Source organism: Eptatretus burgeri, chromosome 6 (genome assembly GCF_056783735.1).
Source record: "Eptatretus burgeri isolate ZD-2024b chromosome 6, Ebu_testis_v1, whole genome shotgun sequence".
In the NCBI taxonomy this organism is placed as follows: domain Eukaryota; kingdom Metazoa; phylum Chordata; class Myxini; order Myxiniformes; family Myxinidae; genus Eptatretus; species Eptatretus burgeri.
This window is the reverse complement of record NC_140966.1, coordinates 99,788,879-99,807,932: the sequence shown is the minus strand read 5'-3', so window position 1 is coordinate 99,807,932 and position 19,054 is coordinate 99,788,879. Positions and strand designations below refer to the sequence as shown.

Here is a 19,054-nt window from a genome sequence, read left to right as displayed (position 1 = left end):
TGATGTAATAATGTGGGCAGAGGCATATCTGGCGACGTCGAAGAGTGCCCTTGTAGTTTCAAAATGGCGACGTTGAAGAGTGCCCTTCCAGTTTCAAAATGGTTACAAACTGCAGTGTTGATTTTGTTTTATCAGGTGGTTCAGGATCAGGACAAAGTGAGCCAGCAAATCTGTACACCGAGCGCTGAAGTACCACCTCCTATGCATATGACGGCCTTGACCCTCATCGCAGACATGGAGCGCATGGAGCACATGGGGCTCTTGGAGCACTGGACGGTATGGAGACACTACTCAGGAATGAGAAATTTCTGCATTTCCCTGCATTTATCCAATTTCCAAATGTCTTGTGTCATTTTCAAATTCACATAAGTGACTGGTAATGTGATATTTTTATTTGTATGCAACATTAATGTTACATTTGATATATGAAACTTCAATTCAGCTGATTGACACATGAAATGAAAGATTTCCTATTGTCACTGCTGATCGTTTTTTTTGTTGTTGTTTGCTTGTTTGTTTGTTTTGGGGGGGCGGGGTGGTATGCCTTCTCTCTTCCCCTGTGTGGCAATAATACAATGGAGTTTGAATTGACAGTGTTGGGGTGATAAAGTAAGTCATCGAAGTGTTGTGACAGCTTTGATTTTGTGGTTAGGTAAGTTAAAATTGTCTATCCACGATCACCTCAAGCCGTTCGAACATCAGAACCGAGCTGAAACACAGATCAACAGCACCAATCACAAACTTCCAAGTGACTGATACATACATGTGTTGGTTGGCAGGATGGCCTAAAGGTATGCAAACTTCCCTCTAAGCTTTCTTCCCTGTGTTTGAATCTCAGCCCAGCAATAAACTGTCATCCTGGTGTTCCACAGACAGGGTGATTCATCAATCTGTGTGCCATCCCTCAAATGGATGTTAAACTGAGTGTTTTCATCATTTTTTTTCGAAACATCAATCACAATTTAAAACATAAATATTTCATAATATTGAAATATTTATTTATATTCTTTCATTTGTTGGGTGGTCGCTAGACTACCCTTATTCTCAGGTTTTCCGTCTGTTGGGTGATCACTAGATTACCCTTATTCTCAGGTTTCCGTCTGTTGGGTAGTCACTAGACTACCCTTATTCTCAGGTTTCCGTCTGTCTGTATGTCTGTTGGGTGGTCGCTAGACTACCGTTATTCTCAGGTTTTCCGTCTGTCTGTATGTCTGTTGGGTGGTCACTAGACTACCGTTATTCTCAGGTTTTCCATCTGTTGGGTGGTCACTAGACTACCCTTATTCTCAGGTTTCCGTCTGTTGGGTAGTCACTAGACTACCCTTATTCTCAGGTTTCCGTATGTCTGTTGGGTGGTCGCTGGACTACCGTTATTCTCAGGTTTTCCGTCTGTCTGTATGTATGTAATGGACAGCTCTGGAGGCTGGAGGAGTCAACCGATTTTGATGAAACTTGACTGGTAGGTTCATACCAGGATCGAGTTGGATGCTTTTGAGTACCGTTGCTATTTACGCCACCGTTGCCTAGCAACGGGACTTTGAAATTTTTTGAAAAATCAAAAAAAAAATCAAAAATCTGCTTCCGCGCTTTTATGTGCACTATAATCAACCTCTTTGTCAAAAATTGTCAGCCTGATCCATCAAAAACTGTATGACTAGTAGTATGCAATTATATAGCAATCACCCATGTCGCCTACCGGCTTGTCTGTTTGTTTGTATGTAATGGACAGCTCTGGAGTCCAGAGGAGTCAACCGACTTTGATGAAACTTGACTGGTAGGTTCATACCAGGATCGAGTTGTATGCTTTTGAGCACCGTTGCTATGGACACCACCGTTGTCTAGCAACGGGACTTTGAAATTTTTGAAAAAAATCCGACTTTTTTTTGTCGAAAATAAAAAAATCGCCTTCCACGCTTTTGTGCGCACTATAATCAACCTCTTTGTCAAAAAATTTTCAGCCCAATCCGTCAAAAACTGCATGACTAGTATGCAATTATATTACTATACGCTTTCACCCCAATGTTCACGTTGGGATTCCCTGACGTAGGGTTAGGGAATCGAACACAAATGATGAATGGACAGTTGCTCGTCATGTTCCTATAATGAACAACGAACGGCAAAAATGCCATCTGACATGTTCTCTTATCTACATATTTCAAATTTGCCTTAGTCCAGCGACCACCCATGTCGCCTACCGGCTTGTTATAGTTATTATTGACTGAAACTTTGTCTTAATAACAGGATAAATGAAGGGTCAAAGAGAGAGAGAGAGAGAGAGAGAGAGAGAGAGAGAGAGAGAGAGAGAGAGAGAGAGAGAGAGAGAGAGAGAGATAGAGAGATAGAGAGATAGAGAGATAGAGATAGAGATATATAAGGATAAAATTTATGTGAACAGCCTGATTATGATCTGGAGTGCATTGCAACACTGTTGAGAACAAATTGCTTCAAGCATAATCCAGAAGCTAATTAAATCAATTCTGAATGGAGTTGAGGCAGTTCTCATGACAAAAGGGGGTCACACCGATTATTGATTTTACGTAAAGACAGATTTGATTTTTCCTATTATAATAAGTACAGCATGTATCACTATATCCTTAAAGGGGAACTCAAATACTCAGACCACCTCTGCTAATATATCCCTTGATGCCCTACAAAATAGATGTCTTTTTCCGATTTCTGCATTATAAAGGAGGTAAATTTGCGAAGAAAGTCAAAATCTTCTTCTTCTTCAGATTATCCATGACGTCACACAATGACGCCACACAATGGCGCCGCTATTGTTTACGGGTTACATCGCGGCACAATTTAACTCGATTGGCGAATAATTTTCGATTTTTTTTTCCCACAAATATGCCGAGTCAATGCATCCTTTGTGGTTTTATCATGCATGGAGGGTGGTAATGCTCCATACAGAGGGACGATGGGGGAAATGGCTGCCCAATCAAATGTGTACACAATGATGTGCTTATAAACTACTTTAGAGTGAAGTTATAAACATTTCAAAGCCATATCTTTAATTCCCGATCATTTTCTGAACTACCATGATTTAAAAAGTTACTAAAATACATTGCTGAAGCACCACATCAAGAGATCGCTAAATCGTCATTTTGTATTTCTTCTGCTTTCCCTCTAAAAACAATGTAAAATTTTAGCCCGACCTACCTCATTAACTGCTGAAGCGATGATGGTGATTGCAATGCGAGGAAGCCCTTTGTCTCTGGACTAGTGCACATAACCCATAATTTAAAATATATAAACCATAAATCATTTTATTTTATTATGAAAAGAAATTGATCATAAATGTGGACACAACCAAACCAGGCCAGGATTGTGGGAGGGGGGAATGGAAACTGAACAAAACCATTCCAAAAGCGAAACATATCCAACCCATCCCCTAAATCAACTGAAACAAGTGTTGAAATTTTATAACAAAGATGAATTTCATCCATACTGAAATAACAAAATATATAAAACATTAAGCATTTTATTACTTGAAAAAAATTGCAAGTGAATCAATAAATATATTAATAAATAAAACATGAGAAGGCAAAGGCTGTCCGCATCCGCTTAAAGGATATGTTTCAAATTTGACGGTGTAAGTTGTGAATCAGGGGAGATTATCAATGTGATATTCATCACAGCCTTTTTGGATGCTGACTTGCAAATGATATAGAACATACGAAGAGGAAGATCAAAATAGAATCGCAAAAACCCAAAGCCCATCCACATTCAAGATGTACAGTATGGCCTTTTATATTGAGATGTCTTCTTTTTTTTTTTTTGGACGTGCGCAGGCACGCACGCCAACACCGAGCTCGGGCTCCTTTTATATGTACTATACTATCGTTTAAGCATTTTAGGAGAACAAATCAAATGTACAAATCGCCCCACCCGCCCAATTGGTTATGGGCATGTTTTTGTTTTTTTTTCGATTTTTGCATCGACCCAATTGGTTGAGGACGTGGCTGTGGTGCTGATGAGGCCCTATTACCAGTACACTAGTACTCATTTCACCAACCTCAAAAGGATGTCAGGCTGAGTCAACCCCACCTGGTGTTAATTCAACGGCCGACAGGTGCTCAAACTCGGCACCCTAAGATCCTGAGCCAGCCACCCTAACCGCTAAGCCAACACCAGGCTTAAAGCCTGCTCTATGCCCTGAAATGTGTCACAATATTTTAGGATGGCTAAGTCATTTGTATAGGCCAGTTTCATACGAGAAGGTTGTGGCAAGTCAGCTGTATAGAAGTTGATTGTGATGGAACAATGTCAAAAGATATTGTCATACTAAACCATGAGGATTGCGGCATCATAATGTGGTATCATTCTTCTTCTTCTTCTTCTTCTTCTTCTTCTTCTTCCTCTTCTTCTTCTTCTTCTTCTTCTTCTTCTTCTTCTTCTTCTTCTTCTTCTTCTTCTTCTTCTTCTTCTTCTTCTTCTTCTTCTTCTTCTTCTTCTTCTTCTTCTTCTTCTTCTTCTTCTTCTGCTTCTTCTTCTGCTTCTTCTTCTTCTATCACAATCCCATAACAAAAGTAAAATGTCCAAAAATGCCGTGATGGTAATCCAGAATAGGATTGTGGCATTGTAATGTGGTGTCATTCCTACCTTGTTTGGTTATTTTTTTGAGATTTCATCCCTCTGTTTTTACTTCTTCTTTTTTAAAAAATAATTTTTTTTCTTGTAGTAATTCAAACCAAGATGGTTTCATGCTACACCAACGCCCAAAATACACGAAGTTTGTCAGAAATTGGATGAGGTTTGTCTGAAATACCCACGTGTGGATCAGGCCTGCAAAATGTTCGCTTTTGTGCTTGAAACATGTTCCAGAGCACTGTTCTGAAACAACCGAGATGGCTAAATCTTGTGGTTATTCACCCTGATTGATAAAGGATGCCATACCCACTATTAAGCAGAAGAAACAGTTGTTGCTCAAAACTGTTACACCATCTCTTCCCAACTACCGGCATACAGTATTTAAACGGACAATTTGAGCGGTGACTAAAACACCTGTTGCCATTGCCTGGCAGTTACCACAAGAGCACCTGAAAATAGTTATCTATTATCAACACAAACTTCTTCATGTCAAATCAACCACCAACTATTTGTAGTGGAGAGAGAGTATATATCTGCATCATCATTTACTCCTCTCAGAGGATTTGACCGAGGTTGCTAAAACTTTCAGAGTACCCCCCCTCCTCCTCCATCATTCCCCCATCAACCATCACTCCGACAATACCCACTACCACCCCACAATCCCCACCATAGCACAACTTCCCCCTCCACTCGGGTGGGACATTGACACCTCACAGACAAGACAGTGGGACGGGGCACAGATACAAATGGCATCCCGGGAAAGTATGAAATGGGACGATCCCGTATCGTACAAGACTCCTGGTCAGCCTGTGGTGGGATGGTGGGAAAAAGCATTAGTCGCCCAATTTGTCCACGGTGTCTGAGTGTGCTGGGCAATGATGGGTTTTTCTGCTCAAGCAATATGTAAACCGATTTATCAGTTAATACAAAATCCCTCCCTTAAAAACCACTAATTGAACGGAAAGCAAAACTTGCCGAGCAGATGTTAACATGCGACCAGCATTTTGATCTTTTTATCACCTCCATCTTCACGTCCGCCTTCTTCCTCTGAATAGCTTGCACAAGGCTTGAAACCTTACAGCTCCGCAATTCTCCCAGAAGCGTTTCCATTACTAATTTTGTCTACAGTAGTTTCATCAAAAGCCCACTGATCAGTTTCAACATACGCACTGAGAATCTTCAGTTACCAATGACGGTGAAATCAGTATTAGAATCTGAGCTCGACACACACGGTTCCTCAATGTAAAGTCGCCGTTTGGATCAAGGTGAGATCATGGTATGACATCACTGGCAAAATCGAAAATTGACACTCTCGGGCTATGTTCGACACTTTGTGATTGGCAAAAAAAATCCCCCCCCCCCCAAAAAAAAACCTTCCTTGAAATTTGACTGTGATTAATGATTTACAATGGTTTTCATAAATAAATAAAATACATTTGGGTTCCCCTTTAAGAGTGTATGGAAATCCATGAGAGTGCTTTACTTTTTCATATTATAATGATTTATTTTGTTTTCACATCTTGTTTAATAAAGTTGAGACTGGACTCGTACGTTTGTATCACACTTTAGATAAAACGACATAAAGTAAAATAAGACGTGAAAAATAGAGGGGGAATGGAGTAAAAAGTTGCAAGGGACTGGACATCTAAATTAATGAAGTGTTTGTTGATGCTGAGCTGGTAGAGAAGGTTTTGCTATTTGTGTTTACAACTGTCCGTGGTTCTGAAATGGAGAGAAATAACAGAGATGGCCATGTGATTGAAATGTCCAGCGAAAGTTGAAGTGTTGAGAATCCGGCTTGGAGAGGTTTATGCTCTTGGTTCATACATCGAGAAAGTGTTCACCGAAGTGATTTCCGAGTCTTTGCCTGGTTGGCTTGTATGTGGTCATTGTATTTCCAGGATAAACTTGTCAGTGGAGAGTGTGGAGTTGAGAGCGTCGATGACAACGTAAGATATGCGGCCCAGCTCATAACAAGCAGGCACCACAACCTTGTTCGTTGTCAGGCATTAAAAGACTCCATTGACTTGGTCAAAACTTTACTGGATGAATTAAGGGAGAATGAGTCAGAGATGGCTTTGGCCGAACAAGGTATGCTTCACCACAAATGCCCACTCTTGGTTTAATCAATCATACCCACACAAAAATATTTTCAGCATTCCTCATCAGGTCAGATGATGTTTCCTGATAACATGATAATAATCTTGTGTGATTGCACAAAAAATGCATATGTTTTTGCAAGGTTTTGGATTTTTGTGATACATGACCAAATGACTATAAATAATTGAAATTTTCGGTACGTTCGTGCATCATTTACCTTGCAGTTCGGTGTTTTAAAGTAATTTTTTGCAATTATCGGTCTGTTTATGAGACAAGAGTTTTCAGTACAGGTTGAAATCAAGGAAGAAACGTTAACATTGCAGATTTGTGAGGATGATAAACGCATTAATCCCGTGAAATATTGCATTTGAATACGAGACATTGGGATGCTGTTTAGAGGAGTTATATCAAATATTTATGCATTTTGTTTTCATTGAGATGTGTTCGAAAACAAGAGGCTGGCTGTGTATCATTGACAAACCAATTTGGTGGTGTATTGGTGTTGGTTTCATCGGAAGTTTTACTCACGATTTGAATCACTTTGATGGCAAATCTTTTGTATTTTGAGGTGATGACAATGAAGATATCAGCCCAACGAATGGGAAGGATATCATGGAGAAAGAGGACCAAAGGTCAGGTGCAATAGAGCTCATTTTGTGTAAGACTTCAAGTCCTCACAATAACATTAATGCTGCCACATCTAAACACTTTTTTGCAAAGCTGTATGTGTGCAAAAATAAAACATGATTTAAATGTCAGCCCTGGAAATAAATGTCATTTAATAAATGGATTATTATCATCCCTGTTTGTGTATGGCAGTCACGGGGCCATTCAACAGCAACAACAACATACACACACATTTTGATAAATACGTACTATATAGAATGTTAGATTCTCTATAAATTGTGTATAATATGAATACAACGTGAGCATGTTGACGTTTGTACGAACAACATTTGTAAATCAGTCATGGAATATCTGGTACATATTAAAAGCATCATTCATGTCTGTATCGCAAGATGTCTATTAGTTACATACTCTTTGAACGTCAGTTGTACGCTGATGAAACGTACGTCTATTAATTACGTACTATTGGAATGTACATTTTGAACCTATCTCCCCTTTAAACCGCTAAAGACACCGATGGCCCTTGAAGACCCTTGAGGCCCCAAAAGACCCCTTAATACCCCTTTTAGGTTTAATACCCTTTCAACACTTTAGACACCTTTAGATCCCTTCACCCTTTCGACCTTTTGTACCCTTCATACCTTTACATCCCTTAAGTCCTTTTGGACCCTTTTCACCTTAACACCATTGAGACTCCTACACCCTTCAGACAGATGAGACAGCCTGGACCCTTTACTATTTAGAGGTTTAGACCACTTGGATCTTTTTAGACCCTTTTTTATATGCTTGAGAGAGTTGACCCTTTTTTATATGCTTGAGAGAGTTGACCCTTTTGACCCCTTCAAGACTAATATTGGAATGTACCCTTTTGACCAAGTAGAACCTTTTAAGCGCACACCACGCAAACATCGAAATAATGCTCAAACTCGACCCACCCAAAGGGTGGTTACTCTGCTCACAGTTAATAAAGGCACTCTTGTCACATACTCTTGGCAAAACACTTTACAACCAGAAACTTTAGAATCAATTGAGAACGTTTGGAACTCCACCCTCCCCCCCCCCCCAATCTACTTTCTCAGCAATCCCCTGGAAGAAGTCCTTTCTTTCAAACCCCTGTGTCTCACCATCTGCCATGATCTTTCATGGGAAAGCTACATTTCCAACCTGGCCTCCAAAACCAGTTGCCGACTGGGAATCCTCCATCGTGCAAAGTCCTTCCTCGGCCCACCTGACCTCCTGACCGCATACAAAGCTTTCGTCCACAGCCTCATGGAGTACTGCTCTCCCCTCTGGGCTGGTGCTCCTGTCTCTCACCTTTCTCGGCTTCACGCAGTGGAAACCAAGGCATTTCGGATCATTGGTATATCCCATGATGAGACTGAGTCTTTGGGCCTCTCACTCTCACCGCAGGCAGGACGGTGGTCTTTCTGTCTTCTACTGTCTCCTCTTCGGTTTCGCCCCCCCCCCCCGCTCTGTCTGCGATTTGTCCCCATCATATTTCTGCAGGGCGCTCAAGGTCTGCCAACAACCCCCTTCTGGTAAAACTACCAAAATCACGAGTCACTGCTCACCTTCACTCTTTCATTCGTCTTTTTTCCCGCTTTTGGAATAAACTCGCTCACTCTGTTCAATCCCATTCTTCCCTACAAGCTTTCAAAACAGCCGTTCACCACCACCTCTTATCATCCCCCATCCAAATCCTCGATCTTTTCAACCCCCGTTAATCCACTCCAAACCCACCTCCTTCAAACTCCCTGCTTTCCTTCCTGAAAGTCCCTGTAGTGTCCATCTTGTATACCCCATGTTCCTCGCCCCATCTGTCTCCCTTCCATAGATCTCCTCATGTCTCTGTTCCCCACTGTTTTTTCATTCCCATGTCCCTCTTGTCTCATGCCCCCCTTGTCTCATGCCCCCTTGCTGTGTGTTGTGTGTTAGCTCTCATATGAGCCTCGACAATGTTTGCAAAAAATAAATAAATAAATTACCATTACATCAATTTAGTCACTTTATTAGCTTCAGCAGAGATTGTACTCTACTTCGTTTTCCCTTCTGTACCCATATTCCACCCAAACGGGGGAAGGGGTGTGGGGTGTGAGGTGGAGGGGTGGGGGGTTGGTGGGGTGGAGAGGAGGATTGCTTGTGTTTAATACAACACATATTCGATGAATAAAACAAAATTCCATGCAATAACAATGAAATTCTCCAACATGTAAACACATTTCTTTCATTAAAAAAGTAAAGAAATGGGTAATAAATACATTTCAAACGAGAAGGGCAGTCGGTGGAGCGCCTACCTCCGCAATGCGATGCCTGATCTAGCGTAACATATCGGGCCCAATACATTTTAAAAACATGCTATATATCGTTTTTGACTCGATCTCTAAATGGTGAAGAATCGCTTTAAAAATTAAATAATTCTCGTATCCGGATCCGGATTCCAATCTCCACTGAAATCGAATCAATTCCTCCTTGCCACACACCCAACCTGTCCATCAAGTTTCGTCTGAATCTGTCCACACCTTTTTGAGATATCGTGCTATATATCAGTTCAGCCCCATCTCTCAATGTTGAAGAATCACTTCAAAATTCTAGTATCCGGATCCGGATCTTCACCAAAATCTAATCAGTTCTTCCTTGTTTCACACCCATCCTGTGCACCAAATTTCATCCTAATCTCTCCACAACTTTTTGAGATATCCTGCACAGACTGACAGATAGACAGACAAAAAGGGGAACAGAAAAAGTAGTGAAAACATAACGTCTTTCCACCTTCAGTGCTGGAGGTAAAAATGCAATTAGGATGTTGGGATGTTACTCCAAAAAGTATGCAAACAAAGTTGCGATGGCCACAATAAATGATCATGTGAAACCATACCTATATCTCCTTTATCTTTCTTTGAATAATGATTGTCCCTACGTGCGTGTGTGTGTGTGTGTGTGTGTGTGTGTGTGTGTGTGTGTGTGTGTGTGTGTGTGTGTGTGTGTGTGTGTGTGTGTGTGTGTGTGTGTGTGTGTGTGTGTGTGTGTGTGTGTGTGTGTGTGTGTGTGTGTGTGTGTGTGTGCGCGCGCGCGTTTTTTTTTTATATCGAACTTATGACCATTCCTACTTTTTTTTCATACTTTTCAGAGGAACATCCCATCATCCTTTTGCATTTTTAAAGTGTTTTTATTAATTTTATATCATGATGTGAAGATGAATTGATTGGATTGTGGCCTCAGGCAGTCAGGTGTCATGTCAAGTAAAAATGTAGTACTTGAGAACAGATGAAGGGATTTAAATCAAACTTGGTACAAGTATGTGCAATGATGTAATAATGTGGGTGGAGGCATATCAGTTGAAGAATGTCATTCTAGTTTGTTTGATTTTTTTTACACCTTTGCCTGATATTGTTTTATTTTACGTGATGCTTGGTGGAGGGTGTATTGTAGTATCAGTTGTTGAAATGGAGAATGTGTTTGATATCCAGTTTAACATATTTGTACTAAGTTGTGGCTTTAAGAGGACTGTTCTTTTTCAGGGAAGCCAAGATTAACAAGTCTTGTGGTTCTGAAGATGTCTGTGTGAACCCGTCTCCCTGTTCACAAGCCATTGGTGTGAATGAGTCATCACTCTCCACCACCACAAAGAAAACAACTCTTTGGAAGTGTCTGAAGTAAATAATGTTTTTTCCTCCTCTCACTTTTTTTTTAAACTTGATTTTGGATGTATCTTCCTCAACAAATGTACAACAAATTGTCTTTTCAATCTTTTTCAATTTAGGCAGATGTTCAGGAGATTTAAAAAGAAGAAGGGTTGCAACGACGGTGAACATGTTGTGTAAGTAAGAGAAAATATCCCTTCGGAATGTCGTGACATGAAACATACTGTACGAGCAATAGAAATGCTATTCCTTGAAGGAAATTAAACTTAACCCTGTCATATCTCGATCACAATTTTCTCCCAAATTATTTTCTGTACCTTAGAGATTTAAGGGCTGATTCTAGGTTTTATCGATTAGATGTTTAAAGGCTGCGGGATTGCTTTGAGGTGCACTTGCACTGGCTTGCCGTCTTGACCCAGATATAAATGGTCATCCTGGTGTTTGGTATGGCAACTGGTAAATGATTGATCAAGAGATTGGGTTCGAGATGAGAACACAGCACATGACTTGGTTCCTCTCGGCCAAAGAATTAAGATCAGTCACCTGGTGAGGTTTAACGTTCACCAACTTATGCCAGCAAACTGGTTTCCCGTTTCACGTCCATCCGAAGGACGTTAAAAAAATTGAATCATCCTGCCTGTGAAACACCAGAATAATAGTTTATAGCTGGGTCGGGATTCAAACCGAGCCAAGACAGCTTAGAGGTGGTGAGTGTGAGAGCTTGGGACACCAAAGGGGGACAAATGTGTGGTTTGGGTGATTGTCACGCCCTCTTCACCATGTTAACATTTTTTTGGATAACACCATGCTTGAACAGACTTTGTAGGGTAGCCGTATGGTAGTGTTTACTGTCTGAATGTAGAAAATGCACAAAGAACCGATGCAGTCTGATTCTCACCGAGCTGCATCTTTATTCTGGTATTGTTTCTTATTTGTGACTTTTTTAACGACACCTTTACAAAATCTTCATTTTCTGCAGGAATGCTGAGATTCATCAAACACCAAGACAATATTCTAAGGAAGAGCAGATATCTGGTGAGTTTTGAAAATTAATCTTTTCAAAAAATAAATTGGTTTTCTCGGTTACAAGTATTTTACATGTATTAGTTAGGACAGAGTAATTCCCCGGTTTGCACGAAGGATAGGTTCCTGAGAGATTCGCGCAATCGCAATTTCGCGCAGAACGTGGCTTTATAAGTCATTATTTTAATGAGGATGCATGGAGCGGATGTGCTATTTCCATGATAGATGTGCTACGTCCAGGGGCACAAGAATGATATTTCATTTTTTCATTTTCATTTTCATTTAATTTTCGCAAGATTTCAAAAAGGAAAACCCACCTTTTGAGGTGTAGTTGCTAAGAAGAGGAATGACCACAGAATGTTTGAAAGAATGAAAATTTATTTGCAATGACTGGTCTGGTGTAACGATGGTGAAGAGGCGTCCTGCAGTGAACACCATGAAGGTTTCAGCTTGAAGAGCCTTTTATTGCGTTGACCAACAGTGATGAGAACAACTCACAACATTACAACAACTCGAAGCACATGCATTGTGTATATATTTGGCCAAGCTAAGCATCACATTAATAAATACAAAATAATACTGATAAGTTATATTGATGAAAAAGTAGAAAGGCAAAGAATATAATGGACTGCCAGGATGATGGAATCGATGAGGAAGTCAAAGATAGAGTTACTGAGTCTTTATCCCCCAGCGGAGTCTTTATTAATTGTTTTATAATTGTCTCACTTGTGCTTCCTTACAATAAGCATCTTTTTCTAATCTTCCTCAGAATTCAAACCCATCCTGGAACAATTTTGATTGTTCTTACTGGCACTGCTATGTTTATCAGAACATTTTTTTTTTTTAATGTTAGCACTGCTTGGTCTGATTTTAAAATGTGAAATGTTTTATGTTGATTTCGCCTCTCTTGCCAGGATCTTCTCTCAGTCTTCATGAAGATGAGCTTTATTGCAAGAACGTGAAAAAGATAAAGGAATTTAAAAAGTATGACCAGGTAAGCAAAATATTGGATTACCTACAGTGAGGTGGCTTCGTGATATTATCATTGCACTCCAGCGAAAAGTATCACTTTTTTCACTGAAGTATTGCATGGAAACATACTGTCAGAAAATTCATTGCTGCAAAAAAAAATTAATGGATGACATAAATATGAAGTCATTTTCACGAATGAATTAAAGCATGTTGTTTCATTCAAAGATCGTTATGTAGATGGGAAATGTGCCATTTCATCACTGGAAACTCCCACTGGATCATCTTACTTTGAGAAAATATACGCCTGCAGACAAGAACATGTACATAGAATGCCAAGATAACATCATCACGGCATCATCTTGACGTTATTTTCACAGATTCAAATATAAAAGCTTAAAATTTGAAAGATTACTTTCAACAAATTCACCAATTTTGTTTTTGCTGCTCAAATTAAATGTTTAGCGACTGTCGGGTTGTTATTGAATCACTGAAATCATGGTCATTCCAGTGCCTTTAGAAAGTATTCACACCCCTTGAATTTTTGTGTTGTTACATCCTGAATTTAAAAAATGGATTAAATTGAGATTTTTTTTTGTGTCACTGATCAAAAAGTCATACTCTGTTATCTCAAGGGAATTTAATTTTTTTTCTTTTTTTGGTAGAATTTTTTACAAATCATTTATAAATGAAAAGCTGAAATGTCTCGAGTCAATAAGTATTCAACCCCTTTGCTATGACACTCCAAATTGAGCATTCAACATCGCGTACACATGCTATGTTGAACACTCCTTGTGAAGGAGAGGTTCTTTTCTTCCAAGCTCAGGTGTATCCAATTTCTTTTGATTAACCTTGCGATGTGTCTACAACTTGAATGGAGTCCATCTATGGCCAATTCAATTGATTGGACACAATTTAGAAAGAAACACACCTTCCTATCTAAGGTCCCACAGTTGACAGTGCGTGTCAGAGCAGAAACTCCACCATAAAGTCCCAGGAACTGTTCGTAGAACTCTGAGATAGAATTGTGAGAAGACATAGATTTGGGAAAAGGTAGAAAACAATTTCTCGTGTTGAAAATTCCCAAGAGCACAGTGAGCTTCTGGAGAAGAAGATTTTCAATATGTTTCAGGGTAAATCCAATATGGCTGCCAAACCATGTGATGTATGATATCATATGTGTGAACGTTTTGTTCCTCATGGATAGGCGGTCATATGTGTAAAGTTTCGCCTCAATCTGTTCATCCATTTCAGAGCAGATTTTTGAAGGTTTAAAAAAAACAAAAAACATAGCTGCTGAATCACGTGACCGATGATGTTATTAAAATGTTTTTGTAGACCATTTTATCCCAAGATAACACTCAAAAATTTTCATACTGATCGGATGAAGCATTCTACATGTGCAATTATGACGTCATAACGAAGGAACCTGTGACGTTGTTAAAAAAAAAATCGCACTCATTCCCCATGAGGAGTACTTGCTATATGCCAAGTTTCAATTTTTTCCTTGGTGCAGTTTCAGAGATACAGAGGTCCAAAGTTTTCCCATTATTCCAATATGGCTGCCACACCATGTGACTGATGAAATAATCATCATTAAAATATACTGCATGAGTACTCGCACTTATGGTGAAAATTTTGTCTCAATCCGACAAGCAGTTGCGGAGAAAAACACCAAAGTTCTGTGCGGACAAACAAACAGAGAGCAGAAAGATAGACAAACAAGAAGACGACGTTGTGCAGAGCACGAAATTACAAAATCCATAAAACAAATATGACCTAAAAAAAAAAAAATGCTGGTTGAATTCAATAACAAAATATCCAACTTCTCTTCAAATTTCAAGTGAATCAGATGAAAATTGACGATTTTAGAAACTTGGGCTATGTTGACCTTTTGGCCTGTGTGGACCTCCAAAACAATTGGCTGGTTGAATTCAGTGACCTGAAACATATATCCTCTTCAAATCTCAAGTCAGTCGGATGAAAATTGAAGATTTTAGAAATAACACCTCAGTTGTTGACCTTTGGCCTGCGTTGACCTTTTGACCTCAAAAACAAGATGCTTCTTCCTTCTGACAAACTCTACCATGTGGTGAAGTTTCGTGAAAATTGTGACCTACAGGCGATAATAAACATTGGCAACAGACAGAATAACAACCCCTCCCACCCCCCCCCCCACCCGGTCAACCATCATGCAAAAAATTACACTCTTGTCTAGCGTGTAACAATCCTTCAATTTCTTTGCATTGAGCTACCTTGCTAAATTGCAGTGCAAAAGTAAGAGTCCTTTTAAATCAATACCAAGCTTTCTCAAATCACGAATTCAAACCCAAATTTGTCGTCAAATTGAAAGCATGTATCCATATTCTTTCATATGTTTTAGTTTTATTGACTGACACTTTGTCTGAACAGAATACAGGATGGGTGAATACATTTGAGAGAGATAACATTTGTGAGCAGTCTGACTATGCTCTGGAGTGCATTACAACACTCTTGAGAAAATATTGACTCAAACATAATCCATAAACTAATGAAATCAACCCCAAATGGCGTTGAGGCAGCTCTCAAGGGAAAATTTTTGACCCAGCAATAAACTCTCACCCCTCTATTTCACAGGCAGGGTGATTCCTCAATGTGTGCCATCTTTCAGACGGACGTTAAACTGGGAGTCCCTTCTGCCGGCATTAGTCAGTAGTCGTTAAAAATCCCACTGTGTCCTTCACGAAGAGTAGGCGAGCTATCACCGACAACATGAATAAATTCTAAATTCCTGCCTTGACTTCCTGAGCCAGAGTGGCCCTTACCAGCATTGTGGCCTATTACATTGGATATTGGATATTCTTTGTTTCTCACTTAATTGTGATGAAAGGAATGATTATGATGACGACGACTCTGATTTGAGTATGGTCCTGTTTTTGATTGTTTAGTTGATACGAAATAATCATTGAAACATGGCTTCATTATTTATTTTATATTCCAGAAGCAAGGTTGTGAAACTCTGTTTGTGCCTTTGTTACCAGTTGGGGAACTGGGAGGTTATCTCCAAAGTTGGAGAAGGAACCTTTGGCCGTGTTTACAAAGCAAAGAACATCAAGACTGCGAGAGAGGTACAAGCTTGTGGTATACTTCCTGTGTCTTCATTTTAGTCCAGCAGAAATGTGAAAAAGCATGTTGTGGCGTCATTCTGAAGTTTTTTTGGTTGATTCATCATCTCTGAGCTATCCTGAATCAGAATCAGCCGGGTGCCAGACTCGCACCCTTGAGGAATTTTTTTTAGAGGCGAAAAACCAAATGGCCACCAGCGACTTTCGATACATTATGTTTTGGGCTATATCTTCACTGCTAATGCACTTACAAACACAATTTTGGTGTCTACTACTATGTTTTCATGGTCAAGGAATCCGATAATTATAAAATTGAAGGTGTATATCTCATATTTTCAGAAGACCTGTCTCATATTTTCAAGATGGCCACCATTTTAATGTGAAAAATGGTTATTTTGCAGTTCCACTGATCACTTCGAGTAAGAAATTGAATTTCATGAACCCTCAAATATTAATACCATGTACAATAATAGTCAATGACAGCTGAAGTAACTTACTTGCAATGATCAATGAATTGGTGATTATATTGGAATACGGTGGAATACACAACACTCCAGGTGGTATTTGATGGTTCCCATGAAGTGGATCACATAATCCTCAACTGTACCATTTGTGGGCCAATGTACAGTCCATAACATGGTGCATCCATCAATGATGACAGCATCTGGAACACCATGGATTCGACTTGATTGCTCAACTTGGAGTTTCGTCTTCAGGATTGCTTTCGACTGAGCCCGCATCGCACCGCTCTCATCAAACAAGGAGGCTGGGACAGGGGACAGTTCGTAAGAGAGGACATCCCTTGATATCAATATCCTTGTATTGTTGGAGACATATGACTCGGGTCGAGATCAATTCGGTCTCATATACTGGCTTTCCATCCAGCTTGATGCTCTTTTTGGTCGAAGTCATCAGGGTCACTTTCTTGGTTAGCGTCTTGTTGAATCTTGTTGGCCATCCAGGTTCAAATTCTGCCATCTGTTGTCGTCCAATCTTGAGAGAATCATCAACGTTTACCTTGTCTGTCGCATGAAACATAGTAGTAGACACCAAAATTGTGTGTGTAAGTGCATTAGATGTGAAGATATAGCCCAAAACAGAATTTATCAAAAGTCGGTGGTGGCTATTTTGTTTTTGGCCTCTAAAAAAAATTCCTCAAGGGTGCGAGTCTGGCACCCGGCTGATTCTGATTCAGGATAGCTCAGAGATGATGAATCGACCAAAAAAACTTCATAATGATGCTAAAGCACGCTTTGCCCTGAAATAGCTGTTTGGCATCTAGACTATTTCACTTTCTGGCAGCTGTAATAGCTCATGGGAGGGATAGAAAGATAGAACAGAACAGAACATGCTGGAAAACACAGAAAGCAGCATAGAGGGACACGACGAAGGGACACATGGAAGATAGATGAGAGCAAAGGAAATGGGAGATTTTCCTGCATCTGAATTTGTCTCCTTTATTTTGGTTTCGATGAAAGATGCTTTTTCTTTTGAGTTTAGATTGCAGGCCCCACATTATTCCTATATAAGATTCCTTCATAGATGTAATTTGTGGCACTAGTATGGTGGAAAACTCGAAACCTTACTCAAGTAACTCCTGTCACAATACAGGTTGAATCATTCATTTAATACATGATAATGCAACATGGTTGCTTTCTGGCTTGATATTCCAAACAGTTTATTATATAGGGAATAGAACGGGGAGAGTGATTCACTTACATGTAAGTAAATTGACCAATCACATTCTGATGAGACAAGCAGAACATTTTCAAGGATGTGGTTGTGACTGTTTGAAATGCAAATTCCTTTGGAATGTCCTGGAGCACTTTCAAGCTTTATCAGATATTTGCATTGCTTCACTGTCCTCCCCCTTCATGACTATTGTCTCCTTCATTTCAACATAATGCCCTTTAATTCCTAGATATTTACTACACAGCAAATTTGTTATTCATGAGTTAGGATTCAGCATTCCTGTGCCTCACTGGTGCCAGCCAAAGCAGGTTTATTTAATTTAACTTGCCAACCAAGTGAAACAAAGAAAATATAATATTACATGGTTAACTAACACACTATATGTATTCATTATAAAACAACCATCAGCTTGCAATGATCCAATATCAAGAATATTTTAAAGTATCAAAGTAGCAAAGATAACAGAGGGGTACACATTTCATTGAACTAAACATGGATTAATAACAAGATCTTTCACCAGGCCCAAATGTGCTTGGGCCAGAATGGGGATGATACATTCGTTATTGTTATTGCCATGTGGTTTGAAAGTCATCTGGTTTGAAATGTTCACTTTCAGTGGTACAGTGGTGGTGTTGAGCATTTACTTGTGCATTCAGGAGAGCACTTTCTCAACACTGAGAAAGGCAAACAACATATTAATCAATGGTCCGAACACTGAGAAAGGCAAATAATATATTAATCAATAGTCCTAAGTTTTTAAAAAGATACGACACAACCCGTGAACCCATTGGGTTCCCGTTGTTACAGCGGTTGATGAAAAAAATCATTTCAAGAAAAAAACAAGATAGCTTCAGCAAACTACACCGCTGAGGTAGTTTGCATTGATCAAATTCTCCCGAAGTGTATTTGACTGAATTGGGAATTGATTTTTTAATAAAAAAAAAATTGTTGCCCGATTTGAATGAAACTTGATACTGCACACCACAGGCGAATGGTGAGTAAGGTGGGCTGAAAAATTTTGTGCTATTATGTACCGTTTTGGCTGTATTTCGGGAAAATACAAACATATACATACATACATATACATACAAGATGAGAGTTTTAGTAATATATAGATGTTACAGTTATATGGAATTAACAAGACCACAGTGTATTTGATCAGAGATTCTATTCCACTCACTTGTGGTTTGTCAAGTAAACATTGTAACAACGAAACTCACAAATTACAGGCAGTCCAATCTGCAAACGTCATGAGTTCTGATGAGATGAGCAAACAAAGAAACTCACATCCCAGCTCCGGCTCGT

The 19,054-nt window shown here is 39.5% G+C and overlaps 1 protein-coding gene across 1 annotated transcript in view; it reads left to right on the top strand.

Moving 5' to 3' along the window:
* Positions 1–207: 207 nt before the first annotated feature.
* Positions 208–19,054, top strand: part of LOC147025449 (uncharacterized) — a 46,042-nt gene continuing 27,195 nt past the window's right edge. Inside the window, exons 1-8 of the mRNA XM_085887082.1 lie at positions 208–276; positions 6,495–6,684; positions 7,262–7,325; positions 10,839–10,973; positions 11,081–11,137; positions 11,941–11,996; positions 12,899–12,978; positions 15,974–16,060. Coding sequence (XP_085743208.1) covers positions 208–276; positions 6,495–6,684; positions 7,262–7,325; positions 10,839–10,973; positions 11,081–11,137; positions 11,941–11,996; positions 12,899–12,978; positions 15,974–16,060 — 738 coding nt within the window. The remainder of the gene's footprint in view (positions 277–6,494; positions 6,685–7,261; positions 7,326–10,838; positions 10,974–11,080; positions 11,138–11,940; positions 11,997–12,898; positions 12,979–15,973; positions 16,061–19,054) is intronic.